General features: G+C 42.3%; 1 protein-coding gene across 4 annotated transcripts in view; it reads left to right on the forward strand.

Moving 5' to 3' along the window:
- The window catches only part of PHF21B (PHD finger protein 21B), a 98,776-nt gene that overhangs the window by 67,401 nt on the left and 5,791 nt on the right, over window positions 1-25,584 (forward strand). For 3 of the 4 annotated variants that reach the window (XM_069968067.1, XM_069968041.1, XM_069968058.1), the window contains exons 3-8: window positions 8,438-8,530; window positions 12,977-13,321; window positions 13,992-14,114; window positions 15,053-15,104; window positions 18,495-18,571; window positions 21,478-21,529. In XM_069968067.1, coding sequence (XP_069824168.1) covers window positions 8,438-8,530; window positions 12,977-13,321; window positions 13,992-14,114; window positions 15,053-15,104; window positions 18,495-18,571; window positions 21,478-21,529 — 742 coding nt within the window. The remainder of the gene's footprint in view (window positions 1-8,437; window positions 8,531-12,976; window positions 13,322-13,991; window positions 14,115-15,052; window positions 15,105-18,494; window positions 18,572-21,477; window positions 21,530-25,584) is intronic. The other variant, XM_069968050.1, reaches the window with a different exon arrangement.

A 25,584-nucleotide genomic window follows, 5' to 3' on the forward strand; every position in this document is an offset into this window, starting at 1 on the left:
ATCATGGGCAGTAAAATATCAAAAGTTATGTTTGAGTGGAATAGCCCTATAACATGAGCCTCAAACTATACTGTGTGAACATAGCCCAACAGCTCACTGTGATAAGCAACTGGCAAACACCTACTTAAACAATAGGAAATTAGTGGTTAAAATGCAAACTTTTTTTCAAACTTGAAATTTCTGATGTCTATGACTAGTTTAAGCAAAAAAACAAAAAACAAAACAAAAACATAGACATCAGACTATACAGATACTGCGGCAGCCATTTTCTACCTAAGAACTTATCGGGAGATTTATCAGCCATGGTGTAAAGTGAAACTGTCTCAGTTGCCCCTAGCAACCAATCAGATTCCTCCTTTCATTCCTCACAGACTCTTCGGAAAATGAAAGGTGGAATCTGATTGGTTGCTAGGGGCAACTGAGCCAGTCTCACTTTACACCATGTTTGATAAATCTCCCCCTTAGTTTTATCACTAATACATAGCAAAGTGACAGAGGGAATTCTCCAGAGCATCACTTCAGGCTACAAAATGGCTCCCCTGTCTTGTGTAGGTGACAGCTCCACTATATAAATGATATAATGAGCGGCCTATTGAGCTGCCCAGGCTGTACACACCAGTTGTGACAATGACAGAGACTCCTGACTAATGTGTAAGGTTATGGGGGGGGGGGGGGGGGGGGGGTTTGTAATAGTTCATCAGGCGACTTATTCAGACTCAGCAGAGCACGATGCTGCGGCACAGCTGCTCCTCATTGTCCTCCTATGAGAGCCGCCACATTCCATTCATTAATCCACGCGGTGGGAAAAATCATCAATGAGGCCTGGAATTTATCAGTGAGGCTTTACAGCGCCATAAAGCGATCTACAGCATCACAATGCAGTTTATCTAAGGGAAACATGGACTGTACTAACCGGCAATGATTGTTTTACATAGGAAGCCGCGGCACATGAATTATTTGTTAGGGAATCTTTTCCCTGGTAGTTCTTGGCAATTAAATTTTCATATCAAGCTTTTTACGAGCCGCATCGAATATGGACAGATGTAGCAGAGCTGAGTTTGTCCGTAAGCTGAAATACTCACACATTGTTTATTCATCGCATTGGTTTTTGTAACCTTCCGGGATTTCAGTGCCTGGAAGTGGCTGCTTTATAGTAAAGTTGTGTTGTGTGTACTATAAGCAAGTGTATTCACATTACTTACTGACAGCAGCTCCCTGTGTACCTCATAGAGCTAAAATATGACCCCTCCCCTCATACAGGCTGTGCTGTCCTGCTCTGTGGTGAGTCTGTCCATAAGATGGCCGACATGGAGGAGCAGGTGATCATGCCCTGCCCCCAGTGTCCTCTATAGGCATATATACAGGCTCAGTGGTGTACACTGGGTGCGCGGCATCGTCACATTCTTCATGTTGGCCATCTTAGGGACAGAATCACCACAGAGCAGGACAGCACAGCCTGAAGGAGGGGAGTCTGATTTTAGCTTTATGGGGTACACAAGTTCACTGAGTACAGTTGCTTATACTTTACACTGAACAATTTTACTAATATAAGTGAAAAACCCCTTTAATTTTAAGTGCTTTTACATGTTATGTTGTACTTCATGGGTATTCCCATCTTAGCTTGTTTCCCCCTTATTATAACAAGCTTATCGATAGGGGGTCTGACCAGCATAACACCCACCAATCACAAACATGGTGGCCAGTTAGTGAGAATGTTCTTTACATTTTACACCATTTACATTGATAAAAGGATAGTGTAGAGACCCTTGTCTAATTAGTACAGCACTCTGACGGGATTGTAATGTAGAAAATCCTCGTATTCACGTATATATATATATATATATATATATATATATATATATATATATATATATATGATCTCTGTATATATCACTGCCTTCTGCCTAATTAGTTCGGTGACCGCCAAGATAGGTAGCACGAGTCCCAAGTATCTGGGTGTAGCTAACTCCTGAAGGTTTCCTCAGGTAGTTGGGTCAAGAGGATACTTCGGCTTTCTGCAACTTTGTCCTACTGGGGATCAGTCCCTTTTCCTCTCCTTTAGCAGAGGACTGTCCTGATGTTAAGAAGGATCCCTGACGTAGACAAAGGTTATCCCGATTACGTTTACCCCACCTCTAGGGTTCTAACAGCAGATGGCTGTGGTACCAGAGCACAATTGGCAAACTATGTAAAGTGCTACAGAACTAGTTGGTGTTATACAAATAAAAGCATCAGTCTCTCATAGGAAAATAATGTTCTGTCCTGTCAAGTGCTTAGGCCTAAACCTGGCCCGCTTAGTCACTGCAGCAGGAACTCTTATTGTTGGGTCTTCAGTTAGTTCCAGTGTATGGGAGACAGGCTACAGCCAAAAGACCTCCCCACCAGGAACCACCTGACTTATATAGGACGGACCAGGTCTAACTCCCACTGGTGGGTCTGTGTCCCAGGGGAAAGACAAGAGAGTGTGTGTGGTGTAGAGCGTGTGCACCTCTGATTGGTTGAGATATATATATGTATATATATGAGATAGCTAAACCTTTACAGTTTACACACTGCAGAGTGAGACACCTAGTGGCTGGAGTGGAAATTGCAGCTCCTAGCTCTTGTCATACGGAATATCATCTTGTCATACGGAATATCATCTTGTTATATGGAATATCATCTTGTCATACGGAATATCATCTTGTCATACGGAATATCATCTTGTTATACGGAATATCCTCTTGTTATACGGAATATCATCTTGTCATACGGAATATCATCTTGTTATATGGAATATCATCTTGTCATACGGAATATCATCTTGTCATACGGAATATCATCTTGTTATACGGAATATCCTCTTGTTATACGGAATATCCTCTTGTCATACGGAATATCATCTTGTCATACGGAATATCATCTTGTTATACGGAATATCATCTTGTTATACGGAATATCATCTTGTCATACGGAATATCATCTTGTTATACGGAATATCATCTTGCGGCTCAGAATCCTATTTGGCGATATAGAATATTCATTTCCATTTGACTCTCTTTACTCCTATTTATTCCGTATATTAAAGTAATTGCCCCCATCAATAAAATCCAGGCAAACATCATGACCGCCTGCAGCCTGGCTGCCCAGTATGACTTTTAAACCCCCCCCCCCCCCTCTTCATATATTTCTATCTTTGTAAGAACACATCACTTTATTTGCTATTCGGTAGCGAACGTTCTTGTCTAAAATATGGGCGGCATGGCGGCTTGGCGTGCCGCTATTGTAGCTTTCAGCTCAAGGTTAAACACAACATTCAGGCAGAAAAATGAATGTTGAAATGACTTTAGTAAATATCCATTCATATCCCACATTGTCATCCCAACGGTTGCCATGGTATTCCGGCTCTGCTACATTACTACTCGCACGTCTTTAATATTGAATAAACAACGACGGAGGGGGGGGGGGGGGGGGGAAAGAGAGAGAGAGCGGAGAATTTCATGTAGAACACGGCGCTATTGTGACAACCCGAGCGCGGCTAATAGGTTGTCACTTTATTGGAGTAACTGGCAGAAATCTATATGGAAACATTACATACACTGGATGCTACTACAGTCATAAAAACAATGGATTACCGCCGGCTCCCACAATGCACTGCGGCCTGCTCACCATTAACTTTGAATATAAGTAATCTGACTGCTCCTTATATTACAGGGACGGATCCAGCAGGAAGAACATATCTATCTATCTATCTATCTATCTATCTATCTATCTATCTATCTATTATTTATCTATCTATCTATCCATCTATCTCCTATCTATCTATCTATCTATCTATCTCCTATCTATCTATCTCCTATCTATCTATCTCTCTATCATCTATCTATCTATTATCTATCTATCTATCTCCTATCTATCTATCTATCTATCTATCCATCTATCTATTATCTATCTATCTATCTATCTATCTATCTATTATCTATCTATCTATCTATCTATCTATCTATCTCCTATCTATCTATCTATCTATCTATCTATCTATCTCCTATCTATCTATCTATCTATCTATCTATCTATCTATCTCCTATCTATCTACTATCTATCTCCTATCTATCTATCTATCTATCTATCTATCTATCTATCTATCTATCTATCTATTATCTATCTATCTATCTATCTATCTATCTATCTATCTATCTATCTCCTATCTATCTATCTCCTATCTATCTATCTATCTATCTCCTATCTATCTATCTATCTATCTATCTCCTATCTATCTATCTATCTATCTATCTCCTATCTATCTATCTATCTATCTATCTATCTATCTATCTATCTATCTATCTCCTATCTATCTATCTCCTATCTATCTATCTCCTATCTATCTATCTATCTATCTATCTATCTATCTTTCTATTATCTATCTATCTATTATCTATCTATCTATCTATCTATCTATCTATCTATCTATCTATCTATATATCTCCTATCTATCTATCTCCTATCTATCTATCTATCTATCTCCTATCCTATCTATCTATCTCCTATCTATCTATCTCCTATCTATCTATCTATCTATCTATCTATCTATCTATCTATCTATCTATCTCCTATCTATCTATCTATCTATCTATCTATCTATCTCCTATCTATCTATCTATCTATCTATCTATCTATCTATTATCTATCTATCTATCTCCTATCTATCTATCTCCTATCTATCTCCTATCTATCTATCTATCCATCTATCTATCCATCTATCTATCTATCTATCTATCTATCTATCTATCTATCTATCTATTATCTATCTATCTATCTATCTATCTCCTATCTATCTATCTCCTATCTATCTATCTATCTATCTATCTATCTATCTATCTCCTATCTATCTATCTATCTATCTATCTATCTATCTATCTATCTATCTATCTATTTTTCTATCTATCATCTATAATTATCTTTTATCTAAAATTATCTATCTCTCCATCCACTGCCACTTTTCAGACCCATCAGATCCAGACCCCATCAAGTGAATGGCACTGAGCTGCAATGCAGGACACAGCCTACAGAGCAGGGTGGCACTGTTTCTAAGGCAGACCCTTTACATAGACACTCCTCATACACTATAGCCCGCCATCACATTCCCAGTCCCCACCTCTAATAGTATGCAGATTTCTTAATGCAGGCACAACCACGTCAAGACCACTAGTATTCACCTGACTTCACCGCATATTAAAAGCTCGGGATGCGACTGTTCCGTATAGAAGCTTGGCTACGGCTTTCAAGATTCCTTTCCCTTTGAGAGAGCAAAATAGATGAGATCAATAAAAGTGTGTGTTGTATATCTGCATTACTGCCACCTTTTTATTAAGCAGTGATTGTAGTCATATAAGACTCATTTATCTGCTCGGCTCATCCACTAACCTTTCACAGTTATTGTTTCTGCCGCTCTCAATTTACTCATTTAAAGGGCAAGCGTTGCCGGTCTTTTCTCCCCTTAACATACTTAACGTACTATTCAAAGGGAAATTACCATAAAAAGGTTCAAAGAAACGGCAAAAAAAGCTTCTAATATTAAATATCCGCATTAACACTTTACACAGTTCTGGCTGCCGATCTGCATTTATAATAGTCCCTTAGAGAGAGGTTTAGCTGTTTCTTTTGTCCCTTATTAGTTCTAAAGACCCAGTGTTTTATGTCGGTGCTGTGTGTTCTCAGTGTTTAGTCATCAAACCTTGGTCCCCGTGGGGCCAATCATGAATTTTTCCTCATCTCAAAACAATAAGGGCCAAGGTGGTGCCGTACTGTAGGGCCAACCATGAATTTTCGCCATCTCAAACCAATAAGGGCCAAGAAGGTGCTTTAAGTACTTTGCAGGCCAACTATGAATTTTCCCCATCTCAAAACTATAAGGGCCAAGTACTATGGGGCCAACCATGAATTTTCCAATATCAAAACAATAAGGGCCAACAATAAGGGCTAAGGAGGTGCCATAAGTACTGTAGGGCCGACCATGAATTTTTCCTGTCTTTAAACAATGAGGTCCAAGAAGGTGCCGGAAGTACAGTAGGACCAACCATGATTTTTCCCCATTTCAAAACAAGGGCAAAGAAGGTGCCATAAGTACTATGGGGGCGACCATGAATTTTTCCTATCTTCAAACAATGAGGTCCAAGAAGGTGTTGTAAGTACTTTAGGGCCAACCATGAATTTTCTCCATCTCAAAACAATGAGGGCCACAGAGGTTCCATAATTACTATAAAGGCAATATATATTATAGTTGGCCAGATGGTAGTTGTATTTTTCCAGGTGAGTCGTGCCATAGTCGTTGGAGGTTAATGGCTGGACCCTGGGCACCTTCATTGTGACTACAGCAACCTTTGTTAATGGAGGTCCACCTGCGTGGAAACAGTTTATGACCCTGGGGTACTCGTGTGTATGTAGTGTCGTGTGTATGGAGAGGGCAAAACTAGAGATGGGAAACCTTAAGCATGCTCGAGTTCGTCCAAACCTCAACACTATGCATACACTCTGCATTTGATTACCGGTGGCTGAAGAAGTTGGGTGCAGCCCTTGGGAGTCCTGGGAAAACATGAATACAGCCTATGGCCTATGGCTGTGATGGATGTCTCTATGGGTGAAAATTAGGGATGGCCTGAACCTGGTTCGGACGGGGTTCGTACGAACCCGAACCCTCCATAATGATTATCGCTGTTTGCCCGCTCCGTGCAGCGGGCGGATCCAGCGTTAGGAACGCCTGGAAAACTGGGATACAGCCATAGCCATAGGCTGTATCCCAGTTTTCCAGGCATTCCTCCCGCTGGATCCGCCCGCTGCACGGAGCGGGCAGACAGCGGGAATCCGATGCCGAGCGTTCGGGTTCAGCTCGGATAGCACCTGGAGGCTACCTGGAGGCACCTTAGGCTAAATCCTGGAATTCCACGCAGTACCTGGGCACTCTCCTCCTTCCCCACGGACCGGGAAGGCATCGGGAATCAAATGTGGCAGGCTCATGAATGTTCCAGTTCGATCAATCCTAGGATTTCTCGAGGTTTAATCAACTCTACTGTTGAGCGAAGTGGTTGAACTGTTCGGGTTGGGCAACAATCTCCGAACTTGAACTCTCGTTTTTTGACCTCCGAGGACTCCAGTACTCCCTAGGGCTGCATCCAACTTTGGGTTTGGAGAACTTTGCCAAACCCGAACAGTTCAGCCCCTCTTGTCAACACTGTTCATGGCCTTAGCTGACCAGGCTTAAGCTTACTTGTATATTGTATTTAGGGACTCCTCCAGACCCATTTTAGTTTTTCCAAGACTGGAAAAATATCTTCCATCTCCATTGAATTAAATAGGTGTGGCACAGTTCAATCCTGGACTGTCCCTTTAAGTATGGATTATATTCTCATAACCAGTCAGCTAAGAAATAACCCCCCAATCTACTCCTGGCCATGGCCCGACCTGACATGAAGCATCCGAAGGTTGACATTTCCCACTCTTTCTGGAAATCCCATCTGTCTCGCCAAATTTGCAACCTTTGGGAGGAATGTGCACGAGCGGCTCCTATTCCGGATACACTTTGGCTTATTTATCAGAAATGTCAGTGGCTTTGCATTTGCGCGGGCGATGTCCTGTGGCTGACATTTCTAAGCTCTGCAAATGGAGGATAAAAACATTAACGTACTGGAGTCTGACAAAAATCCCGGACATTAGTACCCCCCCCCCCCCTCCCACCTCTTACTGACAAGAAAAGGTAATCTATGACTTTTTCATCCATGAAATTTCTATTGCATCTACAATACCCGGAGCATCCTCAGTATAATCGGTGTTGTAGACTGTATTTAAAGTGGCTGACTGATGTAGAAATCATTATAAGATACCTTTTTAGGGAATTTGGAGTTAATATAGGAGGTTCGGGAGCCTCATCTATTACACAGAGTGCAGAAAATTTGAAAACGATGTTCTATAGGATCAGGTGCAATGCTTTATTCCTCCTGCGGGAGTGCTGTAGGGAATTTGAAAGCTTGCTTTTTATTACAAGTGATTGCTGGAGATCCCACTAACAGAACACCTTCTTTCCAACTAGTTATCAGGGAACCTTCCTAACACAGGGATTGTCCAATGTGAATGCCCCCTTTAATGACCTGAATTTTAACTTGTTTCTATTCAAGTAAAGAAAGTACCATCTTTCTTAGAGTAGTCCTAAATGGCCATACTACCTATTAGGATGATCAAAACTGCTGCTTTATTGGGGTACAACTTGTCTCTATGGCGATAAATAGCTGCAATACCACATACAACCTGTGGACAGGTGTGGTGCTGTTTTGGGAATCTATAGGGACATATCAGCAGGTTACATGCTAATACCTAACAATTCTAATACCTGTACATTTCATTGTATTTCACTTTACTGTTTGTTTAGTCACTGATCAATTTTTCTCTCTCGTCTTTTTATATGCAGACACTGGGCACCATAACTGCAGTGCCAATAAAAGTCCCTCAGGTCAGCTCCTTGCACAGATTGGCAGGACATGGACCAGCAGTGCTACCTCAGGTAACTCCATCACTTCCTCAATGTCTCAGATTTGAGATGACTCTGCTTATTCTGACTCAGTCTATAGAGCTTTGCTGTACAGACTAAGACATTGAGTAGAGTCATCTCATTATCATTATTGTATTGTGTTGTTATATAAGCAGGACACCGACCCATATACACAGATAAGGCTCTGCATACAATACCCCAGTTACTTCCTGTTCCATAGGTAGGGATTATACTCTCTTATTTTTTGGAGACTGCAATAATGCTTTGAAGGGCTGTTCCAGCAAAGAAAATATTTTCTTTCAAATCAACTGGTGTCAGAAAGGGCAGAAACTGACAACTGGTGTCAGAAATTTGTAATTTACTTCTATTAAAAAAATCTTACGTCTTCCAGTACTCATCAGCTGCTGTATGTCCTGCAGGAAGTGGTGTATTCTTTACAGTCTGACACAGTGCTCTCTGCTGCCACCTCTGTCCATGTCAGGAATTGTCCAAAGCGATAGCAAATCCCCATAGAAAACCTCTCCTGCTCTGGACAGTTCCTGACATGAACAGAGGTGGCAGCAGAGAGCACTGTGTCAGACTTGGAAGAATACACCACTTCTTGCAGGGCATACAGCAGCTGATAAGTACTGGAGATTTTTTAATATAAGTATATTACAAATCGCTGCCCCGCCCCTTCATGCCTGGCACTTTAATTACACAGTGAATTAGTTTCCCCTTTAATAACAAGGGAATTTCTATTTTTGGTTTTGTAAATATATTTAAAGGGACTTCAAGTGAAGGTTCCCTTTAAGAAAAAATATTTCAACAAAACTATGTGGCTATGAGGAGTGGGCACAACTGTGCCAAGGACATGGGCACAATCATACGCCCTCTGTTCTTTCCCATCCAGATGATATTGCTGAAAGAGCAGAGGACTTTCTCATTGGTTATCTGTCTGGCGCAGACTCCTGTACAGAGGTGAACCCCCCCTCCCCCTCCCCCCGGTATAATTACTAGGTGTATTCCATTAGAATCCAAATTAACGTGCATAGACAATTATTACTTTCGCTCCTCATTTAAGCAGTCAACCACTTATTCACATTCACAAGGACGAGAGCTGCGAGCATTATAATGACAAGCTTGCCAACACTGCAAACGTCTCCAACAAAGACGGCGCCTTAATCAAGAATTAACAACTTAAGAGCAATGCGGCAATAACTAGCAACCGCAGCGCTGAAGCGGGTATTAGCCTTTAGGATTCATTCTCTGCTGTGTAATTAGTATTAGAGGAATGAATATTATACAAATGAATAGGTTTAGGGTTGTACTGTACAGTCTCATTCTTTATTTATTTAAAAAAAAAAAAAAAGAAAAATAATACTCACCTGCCCTGATCCCCCAACGAAGCCGCTTCCGCAGCTCCTGCCCTCTTTATGCTTCTGATGATGCACCAAGGAACTGACGGCTCATCATATCACAGGCCACAGTGGTGACCAACCTCAGCCAGTGATTGACTGAGCCCCATGATCGGGAGCAATTAGAATGGTAATGGTGGGTATCAGGGCAGGTGAGTATGCTTTATTTTTATTCATTGTAGCACCTGTTGCTTTTTGTTGAGGAAAAAAAAAACTAAGAAGAAAAAATATTGGACAACCCGTTTAAGGGAATCAATACTTACCTGTCCAATCCCCCAATGATGATGCTGTTACAACAGTGTCTGATCACTACTGATAAGCACTTCCTGTGCACTTTTCATCCCCTAAAAAGCTCCTAACTGCTTGCAATGGTTCAAGGGGGAATTTATCAAGCCCTGAGGGATCATAATCCCCCACCTCCACCTTTTCTGCGGTGCCCGCCCACTGCTCACCACTTCCTGTCACTGAGAAGGCACTGCATTGTGTCAAGTTGTCACCAGGAAGTGGTGTACAGTAGTTACTGGGCACTGCTAGAATGGTGGGGGATCACGTAAAGTGAGTATTGGCAGCTTGGAACATACAAGGAAATGGCTGTACAACTCCTTTAAATGGCATTAAAAGTTGGACATTCACTTTAAGCTAACACCACCCCTGGCTAACCTCCTACTTGGATGTTATAGAAGGAAGTATTCAGCTCCAGATCCTCCTTTATTATCTTTTGGAGGACATGACTTATCTGTGCAATCTATGGACTGTCCATTGATTTTTGTGGTTTCTGTGTAATGCTTAAAGGGGTTGTATTGTTTGGAAAAAAAAAAACTTTTTCCGATTTTCAGTTAAGTAATAGGGTGATGTCCTCCATTGCTTTTAAGGAAACAACCCCTTTAAAACTTAGCTGAAAGGTCTTAAAGGGAATTTATAAGCACCATAACACATCCTGACCTTTAAGTATGATGTGGAAGCGACTGCACCTCTGAACGCATTAGTTATTTTTTTATTGTAATCTGACACTCCGCTCCCGAGATATGCATTAAAGTTTTATATGCAAATTAGTTCGGTGCACTGAAATGATGTGGTTGTTCAACAGGAGTCAACGAGCGCCATCATAGTGCTCTTACTGCACAACCTTAGGATTTCACAAGGCTGGGACTAACATTAACAACAGAACCCTTGATGAATAGTTACTTGGAGGCAGGCACAACAGATAGCAGTAACGGCGCTTTGCAACTTACAACCGCCATCAGTGCACCAAACAAACTAATTTGCATATAAAGTTTTTAATGAATATCTCGGGAACGGAATGGCGGATTACAATAACAAAAGCACCAATGTTTTCAGGGTCCAAGCGGCTTTCACACCATGAATTAAGCTCAGTATGTGTTATAGTGCTGATAGATTCACTTTAAGCAGACTAGAACCCTGCATTCTCTGCAAGAATTCTACAAAACCGACAAATACCGTTTACACGACTCACTTATTTCTAGGCGCACTGCACCTTTAAGGATACCACACACGCTCGAAATTCTGTTTATTACTCCGGGATGTTGATTTTTTTAGTATTCCGCAGCCCGGCACCCTATAAAATGCTGTTGTTAAATCTACAAATTATTATGGAAGACTGCTTTAAAAAAGAGAGTTTATTTTTCATTATACGTTCCAGCCTTACCCCCTATGAGGAAAATGAGAATTTACGCCAAGTTTACGCTGTTTAGCGTTTATCACGTTCTTTTCCGTGTATGGTACCGAATGATTTTTGGCTGCTTTTCTGAACAATTTTTTACCATCATTTTCTGAAAATTACTGTTTTTATACCAAACACACATTTTGTCCTTGAGGGAAATATTTATCTTTTATGGGGGCTCGGGAACCTGCGGATCTTCAGCTGTTGTAGATTGTGTGCGACCATCTGTAGCTGCTTCGACACGCTGATACTTATAGTATGGGTAACGTCTTGTATGTATTCTTGTGTACTATATAGTATGTATTTGTTGTTTTAGAGATACCCTATAAAAGGATTAGGAACTGAGCCACTCCTCTCCATAGACTACCTCTGGTGTAGCAATTTAGCCGCATTTGTTAGAATCAACTGTCGGCATTTGATTACCGGTAGCTGAAGAAGTTAGATGCAGCCCTAAAAACTGCCTGGAAAACATGGACACAGCCATAGGCCATAGACTGTATCCATGTTTTCCAGAACTTCCTCCTAAGGCTGCATCCAACTTCTTCAGCCACCAGCAGTATCGGACTGGCCCACCAGAGGACCAGAGGATCCTCTGGTGGGCCCCCAGCTTTAGAACCTGCAGTAACATTGACTAACATGTCGTTTCTTACTGGTTCTTCATTGGTGGGCCCCTAGGATCATTTCCTGAGGTGGGCCCCAGATACCCCAATCCAACATTGGCCACCAGTAATTGCATGAAGAAAGATTGGGTTCAAATTTGGATTGACCTGAATGTGCTCAAACTTTGCTCATCTCTATAAACTAGTCCTTTGTCCCCATAAAGGTATGTGCCATCTTCCCCACTTCACTATTTAATCTTACGGGGATCCAACCACTCGAGAACAGAGACTCTAGTCTTTCAATGTTTCCACAGCTCCCATAGAGAATGATTGGAGTGGACCTGCTCCTTTATTCTAATGGGAGATTAGGGTCTCTCTTCTCAAGGTTTCATCAGACCCCTTGTGATCAGCTAGTTATCCCCTATGGTATGGAATAAACCAAGGGTTCCCAGTGTTCAGTTGGTATGGCATAAACCAAGGGTTCCCAGTGGTGAGATGGTATGTCATAAGCCAAGTGTTTCCAGCGGTGAGATGGTATGGTATAAACCAAGGGTTCCCAGTGGTGAGATGGTATGGCAATATCCAAGCGTTCCCAGTGGTGAGTTGGTATGGAATAAGCCAAGGGTTCCCAGTGGTGAGATGGCATGGCATAAACCAAGGGTTCCCAGAGGTGAGATGTTATGGCAATAAACTCTTCCAATAAGTCTTTGTAAATGTGTTCATACCCCAAGGACATTTTAGGGCCTACTAAGTAAACTGATGTCTTGGTGTTTTGTTACAGGTTAGGCCAAAGACTCTGATCCCAGAAAGCCTTTCCATCACCCTCTGCAGAGACCAGCCTTCTAAACAACCCCCTACATTTCAAAAGGCCACAGTGGTCAGCATTAAGAACCCTAGCCCAGCCCTCCCCACTGCCAACAACACCGTCAGCCACCTCCAGGCTTCCAATGGCCAGTCTCAGAGCTCATCGGAACCAACAATTTCTTCACCTCTAACCAGCGGAGGTGTGGCCTATGCTATTATATCCACCTCGCCAAGCAATGCAAACCCCATCAACACCAGCAACGTTTCTGTGGTGAAAGATGCCATCAAAGTTCAGCCTCTCCTAATCAGCGCCGACAGCAAGGTAGGTTGGAAAACATTTAAAAAAAACAGTCAAAGGGGAATATCCCGGTGCTGTGGGACCTTAGGTAGAGCACTGGTTGGTCCCATTCCCTTTGGTTGGCAAATCTATTTGCCCTATCATGTGGCATTGGCCTAAGGGTGTGGTCCTTGTACCAAACCTGACCCTAAATAAGATATACTATGTAACTCGGCCACTGGGCCAAGCTGTTTGTTAGGAGAACCTTACCTTCGTGCTATGTTCCTAAGATTGCCTTTGCAGCACTGTGCATGTATGAGCTACTATGGGTGGTCTTCTAGAAAACCTTTGACTAGATTACGCCTACTATTAACTGTGGACAACTTATGAATGGCTTTAGGTAGCTCAAAAAGTGGAACAACCACAACCCACTCTGCCCACAGCCCATGTTCCTCCATTTTGGGTTTCATATTAAGAGTCTCATGTCTAATGTAGACTTTATTCAATGAAAGTGGGCCTAGATCATTGGTCTCCAAACCTGTGGCATAGCTACAAGGTCCTGGCAGCCTCTGTCTGGAGATCACTGGTCTAGATGAAAGTTCTTGACTAGTAGCACCCATGTTCTTTTCAAAGTCTTGGTGTGTTGGCCATTATTCTCCCATCTAGGACCACAGGCCACCAATTTCTCATCCAGGAGGTATCCTGTGTGTTTTAGGTAATCATCATACAACCTCAAGTTCAGAGCCAACCAGAGATCAAGAAAGAAATTAAGAAACCTTGTGTAGAACCTCCTCAGGGACCCCCAGCTACCAAAAAGAAAAAGGAAGAAAATCCTGAGGTAAGATGTAAGCTTGGCGCCCCACACGAGAGAGACTTCAGTTTTCTATGGGGGCCACATCTCTAGTGTGTCTATGTCCATGCTTAACGGAGACACCGCATTGACTTTACCTATGGTGGCACTGCAGATCAAGTGAACACTTTTTGCCAGAGTGCAACTGATTTTTGCCCCAAAAGTGGAACTTTTTCTCTTCACTTTAGTAGATCCCTCAAAGGTCCTATTAGATGGGACAATAATTGGCCGAATAGGCTGACATTGCCCTGAATAATAGGGCTAGTTACCAGACCCTTGTCGGCTGATCAGCTCGTTCTGAGAAGCCAAAAAAATCATTGCTGTTGGCTCCACATCTCCCCATGTATAGATGATTGCCAGAAAGTGGCAAACAACTGATGGGGCCTTGTAAATGGTCAGTAAACAAGTGCCGATCACCGAGATTGTTGTTAGTTTACAGAAGGTCACGGATCATCTTATAGGGTCTTAACTGGTGTTGAGCAAACTTCATGAACGTCTCGAGGCTCAACAACTTCTCCAAACTCAAATGCTCAGCATTTACCTGCCTCTACCATCTCCAGATGTGGGGAATATAATGCCAAGTGTTCGTGTTTGGAGAATTCGCCAAACTCTGACACTTTCACGGGGAGGCCAAACTATTCGGGTTCGGCAACGCTCTCCAAACCCTAATGCTCGGCACTTGACTGCAGAAGATTGAAGCAACCCTAGGGAGTCGTGGAAAACATAGATACAGCCTATGGCTGGAATGGTGTTAAACCCACAAGACTAGTTAGTCTTAACTAAAAGGAATCGTCCAAGATAGACAACCAATCAAAATCTAGTATATTTTTCTCTGTTGGTGCTTTTTCATCTCAATGTTATCATTAGTTATATTGTTATGTGGTAGCGTCAGTCTTTTATAACTTGGTTTCTTTTCTTCACCGCAGAAAATCGCCTTTATGGTAGCACTAGGCCTTGTTACAACAGAACATCTGGAAGGTGAGTTATACCTATATCCCAGCCGTTATATGACCCCCCCCCCCCCCCCCCCCCCAATGGCATATATGCCTGGCTAAGCATTACTACTAGTGAAGAGGTTGTATCAAGGACTTGATTGAACCGTAGGCCTGTGCCTGAGGTGGCCCTGAGAGATTGGCGTCCGCTTAATGTAAAATTTACATATAGATAAAGTGAACATTGAACTGCTACAGTGAGCATATCCTCTTTATATGCAAATTAGCTCTACATATATGCAAATTAATCCTTTATATTTAGATATGTTAATTAATTTTAGTACCATAAGGAGGACACCCAGAGTGGTAGACTATAGGGTGGCACAAGGAGCAATATTGAACCAAAAAAAAAATTATACCTGACATAAGGTGCAACTTAGTGGGCGAAGTCTATGGAGGCTCCAGAGATGTAAATCTGTTCTTTGATATATATCATATCCCATAATCCTGAAAGGCCTAGATAAGCTTCAATGCTACATATCTAAACAGATTTACGTTTCATGAGCTTGGGAAAGTAGGTTTACACATGGCAGAGTCATCTAGGAGGCAGCAGATACCTGGGAATGGCTAATGCCATTACCCATCTGCTGCAGTAAAAGCAAGACACAGCCAGGATCAGCATCAGGATGAGACACAGCCAGGATCAGCATCAGGATGAGACACAGCCAGGATCAGCACCTGGGTGAGACACAGCCAGGATCAGAATCAGGGTGAGACACAGCCAGGATCAGCATCTGGGTGAGACACAGCCAGGATCAGCACCTGAGTGAGACACAGCCAGGATCAGCATCAGGGTGAGATACAGCCAGGATCAGCATCTGCCTGAGACACAGCCAGGATCAGCATCTGCCTGAGACACAGCCAGGATCAGCATCTGCCTGAGACACAACCAGGATCAGCACCTGGGTAAGACACAGCCAGGATCAGCACTTGGGTGAGACACAGCCAGGATCAGCATCAGGGTGAGACACAGCCAGGATCAGCATCTGCCTGAGACACAGCCAGGATCAGCATCTGCCTGAGACACAGCCAGGATCAGCATCTGCCTGAGACACAGCCAGGATCAGCATCTGCCTGAGACACAGCCAGGATCAGCACCTGGGTAAGACACAGCCAGGATCAGCACTTGGGTGAGACACAGCCAGGATCAGCACCTAAGCAAGACACAGCCAGGATCAGCATCAGGGTGAGACACAGCCAGGATCAGCATCAGGGTGAGACACAGCCAGGAGCAGCATCAGGGTGAGACACAGCCAGGATCAGCATCAGGGTGAGACACAGCCAGGAGCAGCATCAGGGTGAGACACAGCCAGGATCAGCTTCAGGATGAGACACAGCCAGGATCAGCACTTGGGTGAGACACAGCCAGGATCAGCACCTAAGCAAGACACAGCCAGGATCAGCATCAGGGTGAGACACAGCCAGGATCAGCACCTGGGTGACACACAGCCAGGATCAGCATCAGGGTGAGACACAGCCAGGATCAGCATCTGAGTAACACACAGCCAGGATCAGCACCTGGGTGACACACAGCCAGGATCAGCATCAGGGTGAGATACAGCCAGGATCAGCACCAGAGTAAGACACAGCCAGGATCAGCACCTGGGTGACACACAGCCAGGATCAGCATCAGGATGAGAAACAGCCAGGATCAGCATCAGGATGAGACACAGCCAGGAGCAGCATCAGGATGAGACACAGCCAGGATCAGCACCTGAGTAAGACACAGGCAGAACCTGGGGAACCATTAAACTTTACTTCAAAATGAAAAAGGAAAACGGGAAATGTCCATCCCTGCCGCTAACCCCCCCTTATTAATAGCTCTTAACTACTATGTTCTCCTCCTAATACATGGCCGCTTATAGGTTTATACAGCAGATATATCCTACATTAGCCGTCACTTACATCCCCGGCCCGGCTGTGATACATTCTATACCAGGCTCCATTTCATTAGCATAATGTATACGCATACATCAGGCCCTTCACACATTGGTTACAGGTTTGATGCATTTGCTCATTTAGAATTTTTTGCTGATGCTTTAGCTTTTCTTGTACATTTGCTATGTATAAAATCATGAGGCTTGATCACATGACCTACATGTAAATAAAGGCGTAATTATAGGGGGGGGGGGGTGCAAAGAGAACAGCTGCAAATGCTTAGTGTGTTTGGGTTCGGAGAACGTTCCCTATCCCAAACAGTTTGACGGGTCTGGTCACCACCAGTGATAAAGCCAAAAACAGAGACAAAGCAAAAAGTTCAACAGGGTATAAGGAAGTAAACAAGAACAATATATACTTAGTTAGACATTTGCACCAGTCTTTCTATGAGGGCAAGTCCAGTTGGCAGATATCCAACCAACACTCAGGTTGGAGGTCTTTTGCAATGTTCCAATGGTCCTCCAGACTGATGGCGTACCAGCATATGGCTGTATCCATGTTTTACAGGACTACCCAAGGCTGCATCCAATTTCTGCAGCCACTACTAATCAAATATCGAGAGTTCAGGTTTGGACGAACTTGAGCATACTAGTTAGGAACTCTCGGACTTCCATACCCTACTGCATACACGTTCTGGCCATATGGAATAGAGGAGGACTGTGTAATGTAAGGGGGATAATATAATCTTCATATACAATATATTCAGTAGGTTCATTTTGAAAAGCACAGATGGCAATTGCCAGGAGAGTAAGTCCCCCTTCTTAGATAACCCCGGACAGCAGCCCCACCTTTATTGTATAACTTGGCCATACACATTAGTAAATGTTGGCCAAACCCACTGACCATCTTTGACCTCCCAGATAACATAATCTCTTAATACAATATATTCAGTTGGGTCATTTTAAAAACCACAGAAGGCACTTGCCAGGAGGCTAAGCCCCCCTTTTTAGATAACTCTGGACAGCAGCATCACCTTTAGTGTCTAAAGTTGGCCATACACATTAAGTAAATATTGGCCAAACCCATCGACCATCTTCTAACCTCCCAACTCTCCCCTGATGTCAGATGTGAACGGAGAAATGAATAAGGCAGTTGGATTTTGCTCTTTAGGAGATAAGCCGCCATCAGAGGACTTTCCCTCCTTTTCCATTCAGAGCACATACACGCTTTGCTTTTCGCACGTTGACGTTTTTTTTATCTTATTTATTTTTCAGATTGTATTTACTCGCTTGCAGACATTATAGGTTTTCTCCCGTATACGGCCTCTTTGGCTTCAATTGAATGCATCTTTAAACCTGACCCAATCCGCCGCGTTTCGCTCCACTTTAACTTTGTTTTCCCTCGAAGCATCGCATTCATTACAAAGAAGTGTAACATCCATCCCTGCCCTTGACTTCTGATAGGGAATACTAATGTAAATGCGTTTCCATGGTTACAGAAATCCAAAGCAAACGTCACGAGAGAAAAAGGAGAAGTACGGCCAATCCGACTTACAGCAGCCTCCTGGAACCAGAGGTATGACCCACCAAACAATAAAAACTTTACGCTTTTCAGAAGTCCCTGTTCATGTATGGGAAATTTATTCCGTACCGTAGTCCGGCGATTTTTTTTTTTTTTTAATTTTTTTTTTTTTTATGTATGACGGAATGGGGAGGGGGAGCTAAATGCGGGAAACCAGAATGAATTGTATGATGAACTCATGCATATTCAGAGCCCCAAGCAGGAGAGAAGGGGAAGGGGAAGGGGGGGGGCACAGACTTTTGACATTTGGAAAATAAATTGGCGAATGAATGGAAGGCAGCGTAATTGCTTTGTGTTTTTTGACAGTCAGCTATGATGTATAATGTTCAGCGTAGTTTATATTCAGTACTAGAAAGATTACCGCACGCAGCAATTTTACACCGCCCCCCCCCCCCCCTCGAAACGCTGAATAATCAGATTGAACATTTTTCTATCAGAAAGGATTGAGGATCAAAAGTTGCGAGCGGTAAAAAAAAAAGCAAAAAAAAAAAACAACATAAAATCATTGATGAGTAAGCAGCGAAAAAAAGTGCTGAGCCGACAACAAGCGAAGGGGACCGAGAAAATACAGATCGTTTCATTATAGTCCGTAGATAGAGACAGAGAGAGAGAGGGAGTTCTAAAGCTCTGACATCGGATTCTTCTACCAGCTGACGTTGTTCTGTTTCAAAAACATTTCAAAAATTTTAAATTTAAAAATCTAAAAATATGATGAACCAATCAGTTAGATTTGAAATAGCAAAATATTCTTTTTTTTTTTTTTTTTTTTCTACCTTGGAGTGATGGATCACAGATTTCAAAGATTCTATTACATATTTTCAGGATCTGTTATGTTATTTATTTATTTTAATTCCTTTTGTTGTAAGAATTATAAAAAAATAAATTAAAATAGTCTCTTAAAAAAAACAACAAAACTGGCACATGTGAATACATCCTTAGGGCCCTATTAGACGGGACGATTATCGTGCGAAAAATCGTTATATCGTTCGAATTTAAACGACAATCGTTCTGCGTAATTGCGGGCAACGATCAAGAAATCGTTCGTATGTCGTTGATCGTTGATTTAGATCGGAAACTAAAATTATCGCTAATCGTTCGCTGTAATTCCACATTCGTTCGCTCAAGTTGCACATTTTTTCACGAATCGTTCAGTGTAAGGCTATGTTCACACTGCGTAAAACAACGGTCGTAGACCTCGCTGCAAAACTGTTCCCTATTATGAATGCAATGCAATGTGACTACGGCCGTTGAATGCACACTACGTATCAGATACCGGCCGTTGTATATACGTCCCCCGTGAAAAATGAACATGTCAATTATTTCCGTCCGGTAAGACTGTAACAATGGCCGTGCATTTCAATGCGGCCGCGAACGTAAAACTTATATCTGCTGAATTAAACTTGATTTTGATGTAAAATATTTTCTGAGTGGTTTCTCGGGCTGGGCGCAGTATTTAAAGTAAATGACCCGTTTCAGCCCGCTTAAAAACATGCTAGGAAGCAAAATGAAACAACGGCCGTAGTTTCACGACTAGCCCGTACGCTCATAATTCCATGGCCGTAGTTTCGGTCGCAAAAGTCCGGTCGGTGGAAACAACGACTGTTATGTTACGTTGTGTGAACATAGCCTAATTGCACATTGTTCATTGTTTTGCTGGGATCAGAAGGAATAAACGATCATAGTAACAATCACAATAACGATCGCAGTAACAATCGTAAATAACGATTATAGTTCTGTGTAATGCTGGGTTTACACGGAGCGATAATTCGACCGATCGTACGATTAACGACTTCGAAGTAACGATTTTTCTTTTGCAACGATCAGCGTTTAGACGGAACGATATATATGCAAATTTTTTGCAAATGACAAACGACGATTTAAGAACATGTTCAAAGATCAAAAATGGACGATTTCTTGCTCGTCATTCGCTGCGTTTACACGTACGATTATCGTTCGAATTCGATCGTTATCGTGCAAATTCGCACGATAATCGTTCCGTGTAAACGCAGCATAATATGGTGAATGATTTCAGGTTAACGATGAACAATCTCGTTTGTGATTGTTTATCGTCAGTCGTTAATCGTTAAAAATCGCTCCATGTAATAGGACCCTTAGGCCATGGCTTAAGAGGGCCCTATTCCACCGGACGATTATCGCGCGGATTATCGTTAAATCGTGCGAATCTAAATGATAATCGTTCGGTTGAAATGCAGTTAACGACTAACGATCGAACGAGAAATCGTTGATCTTTTAATAAGACCTGGACCTGTTTTTAGAAAAACAATATAGTTTTTTTTTTTGTTTTTTTTTTACCAGAAACAGCGCCACCCACGTCCTCAGTTTGCGCATGGTATTGCAGTTTAGTTTTGTTGAACTGAATAGAGCTAAGTTCTGATACAACACACAAGCCGAGGACAGTTTTTTTTGGAAGAAAACAAACGTAATTTTAGACACCCCCTCTATGTGTATGTTCCCACCTGGAAGATATACTGGAGATTTGTTGACGATCTCGACTGTCCTATTGAAGTTAATTGAAAAAATCTGAAACAAATCTGCAGGGTATCTGCAACATGTGAACATAAAAGAGGTCGACACGGATAAATATTTTATCTAGGATAAAAAAAAAAACATATCTACTTTCTTACAGCGCCACCCCTGGGATATGGTTGTGTGTGGTATTATAACAAGGCTCCATTCATTTCGATGAAACTGAGCTGCAATACCGCACACAAACTGAAGACAAGAGTAGCGCTGTTTCTGGATTATTTTTTTTGTTTGTTTTTTTGCTTTGTTGAGATTTTCTTCTCTGAACAGTCGATATATCTGTTACCATTAGTTATTGAGTGAAATGCCAGATGTCCATGTCTCTGTGTCTCATGGCGTTCTTATTGTGTCTTCAGCGGAAACGTCTTGCTTCAAACTATTTGAGTAACCCGTTCTTATCAGGGAAAGGTAAGTTGCCAACTCTGCCACCTGCCATATATATCTGGTCAGAAACTGTGTGTGCAGTTGGCGCCATCGTATTTCCAGTTTTTGCTTGCTTTAGGTCATGTATCAAGGTGTAAAAATGTCAATGGCCCCACATGTACCAAGTATGTCCCCATAGACAGGGTCAGATATACGCCAGTGCGAAAGCCATGAGGCATAGCTTATAGAAACCAGTCAATCAGATTCCACCTTTCATTTTCCAAAGAGTCTGTAAGGAAAGAAAAGTGGAATCTGATTGGTTGCTAGGGGCGACTGAGACAGTTTCACTTTACTCCCTGTTTGATAAATCTCCCCCTATATAGTAATAGATAACAAACAACCACAAAGTGCACAAATAATAGTACCATATCATAGTCCATAATAACTTACCTTCATAATTGGTCCTTAGGATCATAGTCATGGAGACCACAAGGCACTAAGGGCCTTCTGCCGTTTCTGCCTATACAGTTCCAGCTTGTGTTTCCATAGTGTCCCTCTGTACTAGTACCCCTATATATAGTCCTACCAACATCTCTTCACAAAGTGAATTGCCGCAGAGGAAACCATCAACCAAAGTAGGAAGTGGGTGGAGACCAATGCAGCACAGATGTGCGGCATTGGTACCTATGTACTGTTTTCCATTTGGAATGAATATACTGATACAGGGGGAGATTTATCAAACATGGTGTAAAGGGAAACTGGCTCAGTTGCCCCTAGCAACCAATCAGATTCCACCTTTCATTTTCCAAAGAATCTGTAAAGAATGAAAGGTGGAATCTGATTGGTTGCTAGGGGCAACTGAGCCAGTTTCACTTTACACCATGTTTGATAAATCTCCCCCATAATGTACAGAAAAACTAGATTGGGGCCTTAGTAGTCTTGTGCCATGTGATGCCAGTTTATAGTATAGACACAAAGAGAAAGAGCGTTTCTGTAATGGAGGACCCAGCACATGCTTGTATTACATGAACAACTCATTGATTTCAGCTGACATTGTGTAATACTATATCTCACCTTTGGGGGCAGTGCAGAAAAATAGAACCCTTACTGCTGATCACTGGGAGACTTCTGGCTTGTCTAAAGCAGAAAACCGGGCAGAAATCATTGGCAGAAATAGGTATTCCGACAGATGTTTTGACCCTTGAAAACCTTGGATTACAAGTAACTTGGTCTGAGAGCATTTTGCAAGACAAGCTAACAATTTTTTAAAAGTTGTTTCTCGGGAAACAATCAAGATTTGGTAATACGAGCCCCCTGTTTATTCATCCGGATACTGTACTGAGTAGAAAACCCTATCATTGTAACCCACTGCTCTGGGGCCAGTCTGTGACCCTGTAGAACTGAGATCCTCCTGTGGAAGCGAGCAGCTCGCCTTATCTTGTCTCCCTGCTGCTGGAGGGTCAGAGTGAGAGAGAGGCAGCAGTGCCCGACTACTCCGGTGTTCAGACAGCCTAGATCGTGTGTGCACAGACGTAACGCAAGCAGTGAATGCTTCAACTCCACAGGGCCTTGTCCAGACACTTACTGCCACCACTGTGGACGTGTCGTCACCATCTTGCCTACACGTGTAGCTGGATGGTGTATGACTGCTGCGTCAGTCTCTCTCCGTTGAATTAACCCCTTCTCCGATAGCTTCTTCAGGCAGCTGGCATTAGTACCAGCAAGTACCAGCTCCAGCAGGTTTGCAGCCACCTGAGGAGTTGGGAAGGTTTACTTTGACTTGGATTACAAGCACGTTCTTGGCACGAATTATGCTCGTAATTCAAGGTTTCATTGTACTTATAAAATTAGATGGGGCTTTTGTAGTCTAGGGGCGTCCAGGGGCGTAACTACCACTATAGCAGCAATAGTGTCTGCTATGGGGCCCGCCACATCAGGAGGACCTATGGCCTGCTCTTGCAATAGCCTTGGACCTCGAAAGGGTCATACCTTTAGGCCTACTGTTACTCTCTAAACACATTGAAGCTCCTATATCATCTCTCTATTTGGGTGACAGATCTCATCATTATTTTTCTAGCGAACATAAAACAGTCTATTGGGTTTTATTAACTAATATCCCGGAGTTATTAGGAGCCCGGTCTTAGGACTCCGCTCTATGATTAATGTGCCTCCGGCTCTTCGTGAGCAAATTGATTAGTTGCTAATCGGAAAATAGGATATTTTCAGGTAATTTATATTACCAGCTTAATGTCATTGAAAGTCAACACCTCGCGGGATCGGTAAGGTCGACCTTGCACAGTCCTGCGGAGTGTATATCAGTACAGAGCACTTACTACTGTACAGGGTGGCCGAAAATTGGTTTACAAACAGAACCTCTATGTGGGTTCAGGTAGCATACGTCCACACTTACAGAACGTCGATGACTTCTCGAAATTACAACCTTCTCCGACGATAATTGCCTGTCCAACGGAGCAAAAGATCAGTGACGAATGGTCATAATATCACTCATCGGTGATGAAGCTGAAATGGAAACCATGCATGGGAGTTTATCAGTCCATCTATTACTTGATAGCTGAAACTTTAACAAATGGATCAATACTAGGCGACCCTATATTATTAATGGGCCATAGATATACGATACAAACAGGTATTGGATTCTATTGGGGAAGATGGGCCCTCTTTCAATGACTACAGTTGGGGGAGGGAGTTGTAGGCAAATAGGTCCTATATACCATATATATGGTAAAGGATTAACAGGGTTAAACAGATGTAAAAGGCAATTTGATGGTCAACCATCAATTGTAGATCCAACCAGTTTCGCCCATGGCTAAGGTTAAATGAAAGCTTCATTTGCACAATAGAACTTCTTTGGTCACTTTCCACTTAAAAGACCAAAAAAAAGGGCGATTAAAGGGCAATTTACACCTGGGTAAAGGGTGATTGTTATCCAAATGAAACCTCTACGTTACGTAAAAGCCTAGAGGCAAAAACTCATTGTCTACTCAAATCACATGTATACAGCCTTATTAAGGATCCATGTTGGATGGTACCTTAGATGGTGGCATGGAAACCCTTATATGATTTTATATGGAGGTCCAAAAAGATGGTGGTACTTTTCAATCTGTTTTTTTTTTTTTTTTTGCTATCCTCAATTAGAAGTATTGCACCTAGAAAGGAATAGGGTGCCTCATGGAGACAACCTGTAGTGCCATATGAAGAAAGGAGTCTATGTGTCTTCATGCAAAGTTTTTGCTCGCCAAGACATCATTGGGTCCATGGACCTGTTTAAAATCTGTCCCACTGGATCTTGATAAATTCCAGTGACCTATAATAGAAGCCGACTACATCCTGACCAATAAAGAGTAATAGGAACCTGAAGGTATTGAAGCTACCTAGGTGTGGATGCCCAATTTTGCTGAAAAAATGATGGGGCCATATGCATTGTCCACATTATCAGACCATACCTTAAAGGGACCAGATCACATAACCAGTGTCCTGTAACCCGCCCCAGTATCTTTTAGCTGGAGGGCATTGGCTATATAACTGGTTCCTTTAACAGTTTGGGTCGTCCGACAGTGAGAGTTTTTGAGCGTTTTCGGTTATTTTAATGGGTGTTCCTGAGCTATCCCAGATGGGAGGCTTGGTTGTCCCAAATTTTCTGTTTAAGTACATGGATTCTTTTGCACTGAGCATCACATGGCACAGGAAACTATGAAGGGTTATATATACAGTATATAAGAACCTTTTAGGTGTTGGCCATCTAGATCCAAGTTGTGACCATAGCAACCAGTAACATTTAAGTTTAGCCAATGGCAACCAACATCTTTCAAGCAATGCCTATAGCAACCAACATCTTTTAATCTGTACCCATAGCAACTTATTTATTGTGTCTATAGCAATCATTCCCATTGTAATCAGTAAGCCTGTATCTATGGCAACCAGTTGCATTCAAACTATGTCCATAGCAACTAGCTCTTATTTTTGGTTATGTTCATAGCAACCAGTTTAATTCTCCTACTAGATCAGGTTTTAGGTCATGTTTTTTCATACCTTTCTATTTGGCCCACCTTACCAATTGACTCTTTTCATATACATAATAC

This window comes from Dendropsophus ebraccatus, chromosome 1, assembly GCF_027789765.1.
Source record: "Dendropsophus ebraccatus isolate aDenEbr1 chromosome 1, aDenEbr1.pat, whole genome shotgun sequence".
Classification (NCBI taxonomy): domain Eukaryota; kingdom Metazoa; phylum Chordata; class Amphibia; order Anura; family Hylidae; genus Dendropsophus; species Dendropsophus ebraccatus.